The sequence below is a fragment of the Marmota flaviventris genome, chromosome 10 (assembly GCF_047511675.1).
Source record: "Marmota flaviventris isolate mMarFla1 chromosome 10, mMarFla1.hap1, whole genome shotgun sequence".
NCBI classification, from domain to species: domain Eukaryota; kingdom Metazoa; phylum Chordata; class Mammalia; order Rodentia; family Sciuridae; genus Marmota; species Marmota flaviventris.
The window spans coordinates 57,508,699-57,523,781 of NC_092507.1; the positions used below are offsets into that span (position 1 = coordinate 57,508,699).

Genomic DNA, 15,083 nt, shown 5'->3' on the forward strand with positions numbered 1-15,083 from the left:
AATGAAACTTTCTGAAAAAATAAAATTAGGTCTTCACATAGCATTAATAATCAAATAAATTCTAGATAAATTAGGGAGTTAAAAATAAAGTCAAAAAGAATCTAGAAAAACAATGCAGATGAATATTTATCACTCTTGGGTTATGAAATACCTTTATAGGTACAGAAGTAAAAGAAAATATCATAAGTGGGATAGATAGATTTGACCAATTACTTTTAAAATAAAATAAACCAGAAAGCCAAAATTTAAGGAAAATAATGAAGTAGGAAAGTATTTTCATATTTTTAAAATTATTTATTCCTTAATATATAAATAATTCTTAAAATGAATATGAAGAGAAAGTTCTTGAGGGAAAATGGGTAATTGCCAGGCACAAGCCATTCATAATAAACATACAAATGACAATTGAACATATGAAAAATGCATATTTTCACAATTAATAAATATAATACAAATTAAAATGTCCTAGTATATTGCAAAAACTTTCTTGAGTATGAGGAGAGAGATAACCTCACGCTTTGCTCATGGAACTGGGAGACTGTTATACTTCATGTGGGGCAGCAGGCTTTAAAAGCTTTGAAAATATTTACAACAATTGCCTTTGTAATTCATTTCTAGAAGTCTCTTATACCACCATCAGATATCACACTAGGATTTACGGACAAGTATATTTATCATTACTGACAAAATGAAAACAGGGGATCACACATCTGTCTGAGATTGGCTAGATATATTATGGTTTATCCCAATGATAATACTATGTAGCAATTAGTAATCTCACTTTAGGAAAACATTTTTCAAAAGTCCCTACAATAAATCTAGGAGTGTATTATAACAAAAATATATAAACTAATTTTCCACTGTGAATATGCATGAAATAAGGGGCTGGTTACTCTGAAGTAAAATTTTTGGTAACTTCAATTTTCATTTACATATTTTTAAAAATATTTTCCAGGTGCTCTGCAATGAATTTTTATGTAAAAGATATATCTTAAGAGTCAAAACATTTTCATTGTCAACTGCATTTTTCCAAATAATTACCTTTGAAATTGTTCAAACAATAGGTCAAGCATAATTGAATACCTATATGTTGACAGAAGCAGGTTGTTGACCTTAAGATCTCAGTGTAATGATGAAGTCACTCAACCTGCAGAAGCCTCTATTCACATACAGAGAGCACAGAAGCGATTCCCAGACTCCTTCACTTTTGTGAATCACAATATTACAACAGCTGCAAGCACCATGTACTTGGGCAGGGTTTAAAACTCACAGATTTTTTAAAAATCGTTTGCCTGGCTTCTAAGTGTGAATTGGAACATCACCATCTATCCATATAAACTAGAATTGCCCTTCTGGTACTGATTACAACACTACAATATGCTTTTGAATTACCAAATCATAAAATATTTAATTATCACCCTAAGACAATTTTTCTCTCGAATATTTGTCAGTTCTCTTTTGTCCTAAAGTGAGGACAAGATACAGGCGAATAGAAAATACAATACTAATACCAAAACTAGAATTAGGATTTAAGTTTTGTGTAAATTCTGTGTCAAAATATACTATTTCATTATTATAATTTAAAGTTTTTAAAAATCATCTGAGTATGGGGCTGGAGTTATGGCTCAGTGGTAGAGCACTTGTCTAGCATATATAAGGCACTGGGTTCAAGCCTCAGCACCACAAGTAAATAAATGAATAAAATAAAGGTCCATCAACATTTAAAAACAATTAAAAATAAATAAAATTATCTGAGTAGTTTAACAAAAGGAAGCTTAAGTTCCCTTTTAAAACCTAATATTCTGCACTCCTAAAAGCCAAAATCAGTCCCATAATATCATCATACTAGTGTAATTGTCTAAAAGATTTGAAGTACATAAATGTGTAAGAAACATTTTTATTGGTGATATACCTATTATCTGACAAACTGCATTACTATATTCCATTTTGAGATTGATTTGTGCAACTAAAATTAAATTAGAAACTTAATAGGAGGCAAGACAAACAGGGAAAGGAAAAGAGACCTAAAAAAGAGTACCTAAAAGTATAATAAATACAGGTTGATATCTGTGAAATAGTTCAAATAGTGAAATATTCCTAGAGTAGAAAGAATTAAGAGAATTCAATTAATACCTGTTTCAAAGTAAACCCATCGAGTACCCTTTAAGCTCAGTATGAACATGAATAGTAATAGTGTGTTCCAGACTGCAGACCTTAACAAGCAAGATGCATTCCTAATCACAACCATCACCCCAGCAACAGGAGCTATGAACACCTCTCAGCCTCTTCACATGATTTCTCCAACCCCAGCATTGTCTTAGGGGTTGACAACACAGATTTTGAAATGAATGCCCCTCTGGAAATGTTAAAATGTGTACCTTAGCATCAGTAAAATATGGTATGCTATAGCATTTTCTCATCTTTCCATTGTGTAATTAATGAAATAAGCAATTATTAATATTTTTAAAACCTCTACTAGGAATTATGCTTCGCATGTATTATATCATTTAATGTTTTAAACCCCATGAATTTGATACTATTATCACACACTTGTAGATGAAGAAACTGAACTCAGAAGGCATTAATTAATTTGCAATGTCACAGAGGCGGAATATGAAAAACTGTAACTTTGCTCAGATCTGTTTTACTGCAAAACCCAAGTTGTTGGTTTGTTTATTTGTTTTGTTTTGTTTTGTTTTTGCTTATTATTTTTGATCTATGTCATTTTCTTTTCAAGTCCATTTATGGTCTCGTGGGGAAATGAATTGCTATATTCCAGTGAATACAGCACCTAGTATTTAGTATGTATTCAAATCTCTCTTCAATTCATGAGATTAAATATAACACTCAGTATGTTTTTATAAAACATTAGAAATTTAGAACACTGGGATTCAAAGATATCTTTGGAATATCTTTACTTTTAGAAAAGTGATTTGCCATTGACCAATGTTGATGTGATCTTATTCATCATCAATTTACATATCTGTTCAAAATCTGGAACCATAGTAAAAAATATTTCAACATAGCTATTTGCATAATAATAATAATAACTGATGTTCCATTATAGTAACTTTTTATTCTGAAAGAGTAAAAACAATTTTTTTTTCTATAGGCTTGTCAAATTGCGAATCTTGGAGCTAAGAGAAAATCACTTGAAAACTCTACCAAAGTAAGTTACTGTGTATTTTCTAAATTTTGAATTGTGATTTTGGGCTACAAGGGAAAATAGCTACTTGTTTTTATTTAGGTTGTTTTACCATTATTCTACAAATTCTTCCTTGTCTGCTTTTTTCTTCCTTTCCTTGGTAAGAAGGAGAAAGTATGAATATTTTTATTCTTCCTGTACAGTACTACTGTATGAGATTTATATTAAATAAGAATGTATAGTGTCTTATAAAATGTTATCATTACAAGTAAAGATGGGAAGAGTCCATTTAAGGTTCTCATGGCAAAAAAAAAAAAACACTAGCCAAAAAATTATTGCACTAAAACCTATGAAACTGTCATTTTTATATCTGAAAAATGACAGTTTCACAAGGTTTAATTTAAAAGAATGCTTACTTCTGCAAGTTAATTTATGAGTTGTGATATTTTTCATTTTTTAAATCAAGACTATGCCAGAAATTTTTAGAAAAAAGTTGAAAATTTCTTAAGAAATCTAAAGTGTTTTAGCAAAAATGAAAAAGTTATATATTCTTGAAATTTTTTCCTTTTTACTAGTGTATTTAAAATTTGTTTTATGTAACTATACAGGATATTAAAGTGAGAACTAGTATCCAGTATCTAACACAGTGTTTAATTTAATAAAATGTATTGTTTCACCTTGCTTTCCTTTATTCATGTCTAACAATAGAATTTTGTGTTGTATAGTCATAATTATTTTTGAAAATCAAAAATTATTTATGATAAATAAATATGACATATGTTATGATTAGAATAGGTACTATATTGCTATTATTACCTTCTTTTAGAATTACAGAAAAATCTTAAGAATAGTGATTGATTTTCTTTTCAACGGGACTTAGACACATTCCTCTGCTGAACCAAAACCATCTTATTTTTTCCCCTAAGCAAACTATACTGAATTTCATTGTTTCTAAAAATCAATATTTCAATAACGCATCTTCAAGTTCAGAGCATGATATGATTTATGAAAATTTAGTTCTTGCAAAATAGTCACTTAATTATGAAAACTTTTGAAAATGATATGGAATTCATTTAAATATATATGTAGAGGATGCATCTGTGCATTCCTCCATAAGAAGAAGGCACAGAGAGGAGGAAACTGCTCTGTATCTCAATACCTGGCACTTTTGAGTAATGCAATTTTCTAAGGCAGAGCATCATGCCTGGGTCTAATTCAAGACACTTTACCCGGGTTGGAAGATATGTTAGTTTTGCATTATTGTGAAAAATGCCAGAGATAAACAACCTAAAAGGAGGAAATTTAAAATGGAAACATGGCTAAGTGGAAGCTAAACCAAAATGAAGGAACATTTGTTCTTTTCAACTAAATATATACATTTAGTTGAAGGATAAAATACTGAGTATGGAGGAGAGTCTACACTGCTCTCAAGAAAAGGCCTTGATTTCAAATATAAAATAAACCTGGCATAAGTTGTCAGATATTTTTAATAAATATTTTTTAAAATATCCTTCATTGGTCTTTGTGTAAGAATATCTCAGGGTCAAGGAATCTGGGAGAGGCTGGATGTAGATAATACTGTCTCACAATCTTACAGTCCAGCTGTGATTCTATCATCTAATTTGCTTCGAATCTCACTCAAGCATTGTTTGGCACATGTGTTTTTCAGTTATCATAGGGTAGAGGCTTTAGTTCTGGGCTTTGCCCATGGACTTTTCTATAGGGCTATTCTCAGTTTGGGATCTTGTTTCTCCCAGAGCAGATGACAACAGAAAGAGAATCCAAGACAGAGCCTGATCTCAGAAGTGACACACCATGACTTCTGCCATATGTTGTTTGTCCAGAGATTAGATCTGGCATAGTGTGCAGAATTGCATGAATGTGAATTCCTGGAGGCGGGGTTGGTTGGGGCCATTGTAGAAGTTCCTACCATGTCTGGTGCTTATGTCTCTGGTCTGGAAATTCAATTTGGGCAGTACACCAGATATATCAGATATACAAAGAGGACTCATAAGTCAAGTTCATGATGAATTTTCATCTTAGCACAGTATTTCCTCTTTACCAGAACTCTTCAGTTGTGCTGATGTTCCTCCTGAAAAAAACAAACAAACAAAAAACGAATTTGTTCCCATTATAAAGCCTTTACAATGGTTGCTTCTCTATCTAGAGTTCTCTTCATGGTAGTTCTCCTTAGGATTCATGTTTTTCTTTAGAGGTTGCCTCCTCAGAGGCCTTCCCCAATCATGTCATATAAAATTGTGTCCTCAGTCTTTATACCATTTCACTATTCCATTTGATTTTCTTCACAATATTTATTATTCTCTGAATTATGCTGACTCTTTGTTTATTTGGAGATTACCTACTCAGAAAAATATCAGCTCCATTAAAAAGAGACTTATTTTCTGTGTTGTCACTGCTGAATCTGCAGTGCTGGGAACATTGTAGGCACTCAGTAAACTGAGCAAAGTGCTGATGAATTGATTCACAATGAAAGTGTTCGTGTGACCTGGATAGTTTGTGTCACTTAATTATTTTACTCCTTGGAAAAGTGTATGGGAAATGGAATATATCAAATGAGTCTTTGGTGAATATAATGAAATCAAATAAGGACAAGTGATTGGAGGGTCTCAATGGTCCATACTGACATTTGAATTTTAAACAACCTCCTCCTTCTCCTCCTCCCCCTCCTCCTCCTCTTCCTCCTCCTCCTCTCTTCCTCCTTCTCCTCCTCTTTTTCCTCCTTCTTCCTCTCTCTCTCTTCCAATTTAGACAGTATTTAATTCGTGATAAGGGAAGAAAATAACTTGAAATTAATAAAACAATATTTATAATGTTAAAGGAAATCCAAAAGCATTGTAACATATTTACTTGCTTATTTATTAGAATGAGACACATTAAGTTGAGACAAGAGTGAAGAACTAAGAATGATTTTTAAAATTAAAATCTAGGAACAATTTCCACAAAATTAACAAAAAATCATATAAATGGTTAGTAATGGTGGTAGATTTATCTTTCAATAAAACCATTCCACATTTGTGAGAAGAATTTTTCTATTATCTTGAAGTTAAAATAGGGCTATAACTATTTATTAAGGCTATAACTAACTTTGTTTCAACTCGAACTAACATGTATTATGTAAATGCACAAGTTAGAGTTGTGAAAATATGAAGTAATATGAAGAAAGAGATACAAAGATTAGGTTAATATTAATGTTCATATTTTCCCACCTGTAATGTACCAAGGAGTGAAGCATATTTCAGTCTGCTATTATAAAACACTAAGAGGAATGTTTAAAATATGCTCCAGCAAGGTTACTTGGCCCATATCAGTAAATGGAGTAAAGCCCGATGAACATATCTAAAATGGAAAAAAAAAAATCCAATGACTTTGATAGATAAGAAACATTTGGGGTTATAAAAAAGACAATACAAAGTGGAGCGAGAAGTCAGAGGCAGTGGCAACGTCTTTGGGGTCAAGGACCATTATGAGAATCTAAAATAAAGCTATAGACTCTGAAAAAATGTTAATTTTGAAATTCCATTCTCTTTCCAATATTTTCATGGTCCATTGTTAACTTTCATATTTATATTTTCACGTAGAAGTAAAATATTTGCCTTTTTTGTAAAAGGGATCATTTTAACATTCTGTTACTAATATAGTCACTCAAGAAGAGAAGATTTTGTTGAGCAAATTTTCCTTTGGATTGTTAATAGGATTATATTTTATTATTATCTAATGAAATCTTGAACTTTCCTTAGTAATAAATAATTTAAAGAAAATTTGAAGAAATTGTCTTTTGAGTTGTTAATAGGACTACATTTTATTATCAATGAAGTTCTGGAGTTTCCTAGTAAAAAATCACTATGGAATAATTTAAGGGACATTTTCCCAAGTACAATCATAAATGATAATTTGAAACTACTAAACAATGTAGATACCTACTAAATGATGTGTTTATTATTTATACGATTTTATTTCTTAGGCATCATTTCTCTTATTAAGTGACATTCCCCCTGAAAATAGATTCAGAAACTTTCCAATTTGTGAACACCTAGGAATCCTTGGCCAGCTGACAGAACTTTGGTGGGTCTGAGGATTAGACGGAGGCAATGTCTTACTGTTAACTTCCTGATTTGGATGGTTGTATTTTGGATGCATAGGAGAATGTGTTTATTTTTAGGAAACACACATTGCGATATTGGAAAATGATGTGGTACCAGCTTAAAAATTTATTCTCAAAGTCATTCTTCAAAGAATAACTTCTATAATATTTTGAACTTTTGTGTAATTTTATAATTTCTAACAAAATTTTTTTATCTATTTTATTATTAGTTATCATTATCAATATAATTAAGTAAAGTTCATAAATTAATATGGATTATTAACTGGACAGATATGACTCATTTTCTGCTCTCACTTCAGTGTCCTAGGAATGAATTTATCTTATTTGGCATTATAGTACTATTTCTAGTTATTTCAATGAAATATATCAATAGGTTCCTTACTGCTATTGTAACAAAAATTTCATTATCAGGCACAGCTCACTGAATGACTTTTCAATGTTGCTATTCACTCTGATTTTGTAATTCTGTATTGTAACTGCAATGCATAATATGTGTTTTTACAATTATATTACCTTGTGCTTTGACCAATGTGTATAAAGTTACAAGTCATGGTATTTTTGCTGAACTAATAGCACTATCCCATTCTGGGTTGTGCTTATCAAACTGACAATACAACAACCTAACTAATCAAGGGTGACCATATTAGTGCTCTCTGGGTTTATAGAACTGTGCATGGAATTAGTTATTTTCACCATACCTTCTAACTTGATGCTTTATTTTTCACTTCAAGTAAATGAGCAATATTATGACATCTACATTTAAAAGTATAATGCTTTACAATGATGTAATTATTAGAATCTCTTCTAAACTATCAAATTATACTTTCCATAGAGTCACAAAGGAAAGATTATGAGCTGTCTGTCCTGTGAGCTAATTATACTTCTTCTTAACCTTCTACTTTCATCATAAAATTGAGAACATTATGGTTAGCTCAGATATAAGTCCAGTGAGGGGAGGAGGGGCGGAGGGCACAAAAGCCAAATAACACTGTGATAACAAATCGCTCTTTTCAGAGTCTTTAATCAATAGCTTCTTTGATCCCGGATGATTACATTTACCAAAAGATGAAAACTGCTGCCTGTTGTAATGGTGAGGTTGAAAGCTACGGCTTCCGTTTCATGAGATCTCAAGGCTTCGGCTCTCAAAGAACAATTAGCCTGTACTCTTGGTCCTTTCTCATCAGAGAAGAGCCATAATGTCCTTGAGCCGGTGTATGATTTCGTGCCAAACCTGGATTTGTACTCCGGCCCTTGTGACTGACTTTTTGAGCTATTTACTTTCTATGAACCTCTGTGATCTTATTTTAAGTGTACTGTGTGTCATTAACTGTTTGAAGTTGCAAAATATATTTTGGGTAATAGTTGATGAAAATATCTTGTTATCATTTAGAGCCAGGAAAAAAATTAAACAAAATAGCTATATACTGTCACTTTGAAAATTTGTGTGTGTTCAAAAACTGGCATGAATTGTATATTTTTATTTTACTTCTTAAAAGTCTCTTTATCAAAAGGGGGGTGGTATTTTTTAGGTTTTTTTCCTAATAAAAATCTTAATAGTATATGACACTAACTGTTTTCTTATTTTTCTAGCAGTATTTAATGAGAACTCACACAGATAATTGTCTCTAATCCTCAATAAACTATATAAAAAGTTTAACTATATTTAATAATTAAATCTTAAAGATTTATGTTTTCATTTTACAATTGGTAATTCCTTTGGATAAGTTGAACCTAGATAGTACAAACATTGTAAAACTGAACAGCAACATTCAAGTAGTATCAGGAAGGGCCCATAACCAATATTTGTGTCTTCATGTACTTTTACAAACTTATTCATTACAGATTTGCACATTCAAAAAACCTAAGGTGAATAATTGCCCCTTTATAACCTCTGTATAAACTCACCATCTTTACTAAAGGCTCATTTTGAACATCATACGAATACTGACTTTTGTCTCGTTGTCTCAGGCCAGAAAAATATACAAAATATACTAGTTCACAGATCTGCTCCTGAAGTCTCAGGTGCTGCCTCTGTGCTGATGAATTGCCAACACTTACATCCAGCCTGAGCTTTCAACCCCAATTCCATTTCCACATTCCAATATCCAAGTCTCAATTGGAATATGCACCATATGTCAAAACCTAAATCCTCCTTGTCCCTGTCTTCTGCCCACCACCCCACTACAAAACAAAGCCAAACCTCTGGGACTCTTCCTACGTATATCCCAATGACAGCACCAATCAGCTTACCACAGAAATAAGAGATATCGATCCATTTTTTCTTTCCTACTACCAGCTAGTCTCTGACCCTTAAGTCACGTCTGAGCGCTCTTTCCTTCTCACTGGTATCACCCTACTTGAGTTTCCTATGAATACTTGCCTTTGCCTTGGACAATTCTTCCCCCCTCTGGCCTCTCATTAGAATCCATCCTCCTTTTTGCTGTCAGAGCTCACTTACTAAAACATACCATGAAACAGGTCGATTTAAAAATTCACAATGACTGCTCACAGTATTCAAAAAACTGACACATGAAGACCCATCTTTGGTTCACAGTCAACAATTCTTGCTTTCTTATCTCCCAATATTTTCACCATCCCACAGGATCTCTGCCACAACCAGTACACAATGCAGCTTTGTATCTCTCAGCATCTTTCTCGGGAACTTCCCTTTATTGTCTGAAAAACCCTAAATCATCCTATGATTTTCCCATCACTTTTGTCATGAAATTAACCACAAGTTCTATATTTTGGTTGGTAGCTTAGAAATTATGCTAGAATTTGTTCAGGGCAAAGTTTCCACTGAAATTTTTATCTGATTATAGTCTTATTCAGAAATCTAATAAGCTTAATTCTGTGAATTTTTTTTGTCTTGAATATATTATCTAAGGCTCTAATTCCATCATCCAACTGCCAAATAAGCAATTGCTGCACAATGTACCCTCCCTTCTGAGTTACAGATTTTGAGTCTCCCATCTGAGTTACAGGCTCAGCAACAGTGGACACTCCCCAGGTATCAGTGCATTGATTTTCACTTGGGCTCTTCTGTAATTAGAAGGAAAAAAAAACTGAATTTAACAAACATATGTTATTATAGCATTTTTTTTTTGAGATTTCCCTACCACCCAAGCTTTGATTTTTATTTTTAAAAAGCACTCTTCATGAATATACAACAAACAACTACCTATCATTGGTATTTGGTTCAATAAGAAGTGCTGAAAGAGGTGAAATGTATCCAACTCTGCATAGATTTTCCACTTCTTTTCTCCGTTTTCCTCTCTACTCAAGTCAGGGTTATTTCAGGTCCTTCAGTATGCAAAACACATCTTTAAAAAGCTTGATTTTCTGCTGAACAGATGCAAGGGGAATATTTCTAAATTGCTATAGTTCTTCACAGTTTCTGTGACATTTAAGATCCAATGGCCTGAGCAATATTTAAAATAAAAATTCACCTAAGATATTAATTTCATGATTTTAATTTCTTTGTATGCATATTTTATATTTCCTTTTGTTAACATGAGATTTTAACTTATTCTTTTATGGCTTTTCAACACTATGATTTCTTACCTGTCAAATCACTTCTCCACTATGTTTAGTTTTACATCATTTATACTCAAAAGGACCCAGAACCTTCACCTAACTACATTGTAATTCTATTACTTTCTCTTTAAATTTAAACTTTATTCATAAATTTAATAGGACTTCTCTTCATATTTACTACATAATAGTGATATTTCCTAGTTATAAAATGAATGCTCTATAATTTTATGAGCAAAATTAGAAATAAAATTAATCAGATTTAAAGGCTATGACAGTTATCAAGCATTAGCTGTTTAATGTTCAATCTGAAAAGATGGCATAGAATATATTATGCTATGTGGGTTGGTTAAAAAGTAAGAATTGCACTCTCTATTGAGGAAATGTTCATGGGGATTTTAGATAAATGAATTATTTTGTGTTTTACTTACATTAAAATGTTATTGAGGCTATTTATTGACTCCTCCAGCTATAATGAAACATTTCTAAGTTAAACATATCTCTAAAAGCAAAAATTGCATTTTGCTTAAATGTTTCATGCAATTTCCAAAAGAAAACCAAATAGCATTTCTCATATTACATATAATCATAAAAGGACATCTCTTACATTATTACATTCATTTAAGTGGATAAAGATTTTAAAATATATTTATACAAAATCATTTTTTAAAATGTCTGATACCTAAAAGGTCTATTTAAGAGAGAACATAAAATGAAAAATCTCTAATTTCCTATTGCTCATACAATAACATCTAAAACTGTAAACCCGGCATTCAAGACCCTTATAATTTGACTCTCTGCCTTCCCTCCTGCCGTTTTCCACTGAATTTTCTGAAAATGTTTTTTTTTATTTTTGTACCTCTTTACACACCCTAAAAATATCTTTCTTCATAAAATGAACAGTTCAATTAAAAATAGGCTTAATTGATCATGTGTGTTAGACACTATTCTAGGTTCTAGAGAATATAGCAGTGGACCATGTAGATATACTCTCTACAATGACTTCCAAATGCAACGGAAGGAGACAGACAATATAACATAGACAGATAAGCAAGTGATTTAAGTAACTGCTATAAAGTGAACAGGATAATATACAGAGTTTTGGTTTTTGAGGGCTGAGAAGGAGATTGGTGGATGTTTTTGTTTCTGATATGACTAGGCTGGTCAGGAAAGACATTTGTGAAGAGATAGAGCTTGAATCTAGACTTAAAAATGATAATGATGAAGTTCTAGAGAAAGAACAAAATCAACAACCAAAAAGAATTTCTAGAGTCAAGCACTTACGATGCTTTAGATGACACGAGCTTGATGTATCTACAGAAAAACTAAAGTAGTTGGAATATGGTGAGCATGGGATGAAAGAGTATAAGATGCAGTAGGAGAGGCAAGAGGAGCAATTATAAAGTACCTGGTGAGCCATATCTGGAAATGGGGATTACATTCTGACTGCAATGGGAAGCCACTGAGGCTTCAGCAAGGAAGAACTATGATTTGATCTAAACAGTACAAAAAATCAGGATAGCTGCTCTCAGGAAAAGGGATTTTTAGGTGAGCAAAATTGAAAGAGGGACACCAATTAGGAGATGATTGCAACTGAAGATTAAAACTATGGTCACTTTGTCTAGTGTTGGAGTTGTGGAGATGGTACGAGAGAAGATTTGAGAGTGAGCCATTTTGGAGTTGGAGCCTTGCCAATGGACATCATTCTGATGGAAGAAAAAAGAATACTAGGAATCTGGGAGCATTCCCAAATATTGAGTTTGACTAATTAGATGGATGATGACACAATTTCCTAACGTAGAGAAAATTTGAAGAGGAGCAGATGGAGGGGAATCAGAAATTTGAGATGAGATTGGTAATGGAAAGTTTGAGATGCCTATTAAACAATCAAGTGTAGGCAGTTGAACACATAAATTATCTGCTCAGTAAGATGGGAAAATGAATGTAAAACTCATCATGATATAGATGATATTTAAAATTATGATACACACACTGAAGTTACCAAGAGAGAGAATACAAATAGAAAAAAGATGAGGACCCAGAATTAAGCCTAGACCACTTTAATACTTACAGTTTAAGTATAGAAGATGATTCTATAAAGGATCTTAAGAGTGAGCAATCAGAGACTTAACAAAAAAAAAAAAAGACAAATGGAAGTAGTGCCACACAGGTCTAGAAAAAAAAGCAAGATAAAGGAGTCAATTGTACCAAATTTACTGAAAAGTCAAGTAAGATGAGCAAAGAAAAGTGAGTTTTGATGCTAGCAAGATATAGATCATCGATCAGAGCTTGATAAGAGCTATTTCAGTAGTGCATTATGTGTAGACTCATTTCACTGGCTGGGGAGAGAATATGGATTAGCAAAAGGAGACAAGCACAGACAATTTCCTCAAGTTTAGCTGCAGAATGCAATGGTGAAAAGGTGTCAGCAACTGGACAGAGACATAATGTTGTAGAAATAATTTTCAAAGATGGATTATAGTAAAGCATACTTTGCATACTAGTAGGTATGATCCAATAGAAAGAGGAATTAATGATTCAGGAGAGAAGGGAAATAATTACAAGAATAAATGCTTGATGAGGTGAGGGAATGGAATATAGAGCGCAAATGGAGGAAGAGGCCAAGGATCCTCAAACAGAAATATCGGCATCCTGGGACTGGAAAGATAAGGATATTCTCAACTAATTGCTCGGATTTTTCTATGAATCCTGAAAAAGAGTCATTGCCTGCCAGTAAATAGAAATATTAGACATTTAAAGACTGTGAGAGAAAGTATGAAGCAAGCCCTCTTCTAAGTGGGGAATGTGAAGCTACTAGGATGGTATCACGAAACCATCAGGCAGTGTTGACTATCCACTTGAGATTGAAGGTTACTGAAGGAAGTCCAGTCAGGAGAGTTTGGCAGTCTTCAAGAAAGTCAGATGGGGCTGGGGATGTGGCTCAAGCGGTAGCGCGCTCGCCTGGCATGCGTGTCGCCCGGGTTCGATCCTCAGCACCACATACAAACAAAGATGTCGTGTCCGCCGAAAACTAAAAAAATAAATATTAAAAATTCTCTCTCTCTTAAAAAAAAAAAAAAAGAAAGTCAGACGTTTTACAAATGTAGGAGCAGCCTGCTGTGTTTTGCCAGGTGAGCCAGAGATGGGAGCAAGGAATAATCAAACAGGTTGTTTGCAGGACAGTGACTGGGATTCAGGACTACAAAAAATAAGATGGGAGACAGAGGAACCTGAGGATATGGAAGCATCAAAAAGAAATGCTTTGTTTGCCCTTCTCTCCCTTTTGATCTACCCTGAATCTTTAAAGTGCAATTCAAATGTCACTCTCTATATAATATGAAGTGTTTTCCTGACACTTCAGGCACAGTTAATTATTATTTACTCTTTGTTCCATAACATCTTGCACATTTTTCTATAAAAGCATTTATCGCCCTGTGAATTTGTGGTCTATGCGTGTATCCCCAAGAAGACAGTAAACTTTTAAAGGGAAAAACTCTTATTCATTTATCTTCATATTGGTAGCAAAGTGAGGCCCAAGGAGGGGGCTCTAAGAACACTTGCTAAATGAAGTTAGGCAGTGTACTGTGAAAGAAATACTTCAGTGCCTAGAACAATGCCACACACTTGATAGACACCTGGTAAATACTTGCTAGATTTTTAAGGACCTCAAATCAACAGGAAGTTAAGTTCTGTGATACTGTTTCACTAAATAATCTGTCCACTATGGCTGGCTATTGATTATTAACAAATTAACAACTCAAGCTTAGTGTACGTGGTTTATCTGTTTTCCCATTTCACTAGTAGACCTTCAGCCATCCACCAGCCTTGGAGAGACTACACTACACATTCAAATTGTTACTGGTATCTTTTGTTTATAAAAGATGTTGGCAATGCAATAGTGTGGCTTAAACTAGCCTTCTACGTGGGCTTTGCTTATTAAAATTAGTTAATTGAATATATAATCAATTTTAATTTAAAAAATGAATATCAACCCTGGATATGTTCTTAGATTATGTTTCCTTATAAAAAAATCTATTATAGTTTATTTTAGATAGAATGAATTTCCATAACATTATGTAAAATGAAAATGTGTTCTAAAGAAGGAAATGATAAAGAAGGCACACTGCATTGTGAAGCAATATGGCCTCTTCTAAATTGCCAAATGTTATTGCTTGGGAAGCAAACCATTTAAAGCACTCTGTATCAGAATATCCATAATGCAACTGCAACTTGCTATTGACATCTTTTGCCAAAGTTTCTAAAACAGTTTAAATGCATAGT

General features: G+C 32.9%; 1 protein-coding gene across 2 annotated transcripts in view; it reads left to right on the forward strand.

Moving 5' to 3' along the window:
• Lrrc7 (leucine rich repeat containing 7) overlaps window positions 1-15,083 on the forward strand; it is a 429,867-nt gene that overhangs the window by 176,333 nt on the left and 238,451 nt on the right. For both annotated transcript variants that reach the window (XM_027949501.3, XM_071618746.1), the window contains exon 6: window positions 3,113-3,169. In XM_027949501.3, coding sequence (XP_027805302.2) covers window positions 3,113-3,169 — 57 coding nt within the window. The remainder of the gene's footprint in view (window positions 1-3,112; window positions 3,170-15,083) is intronic.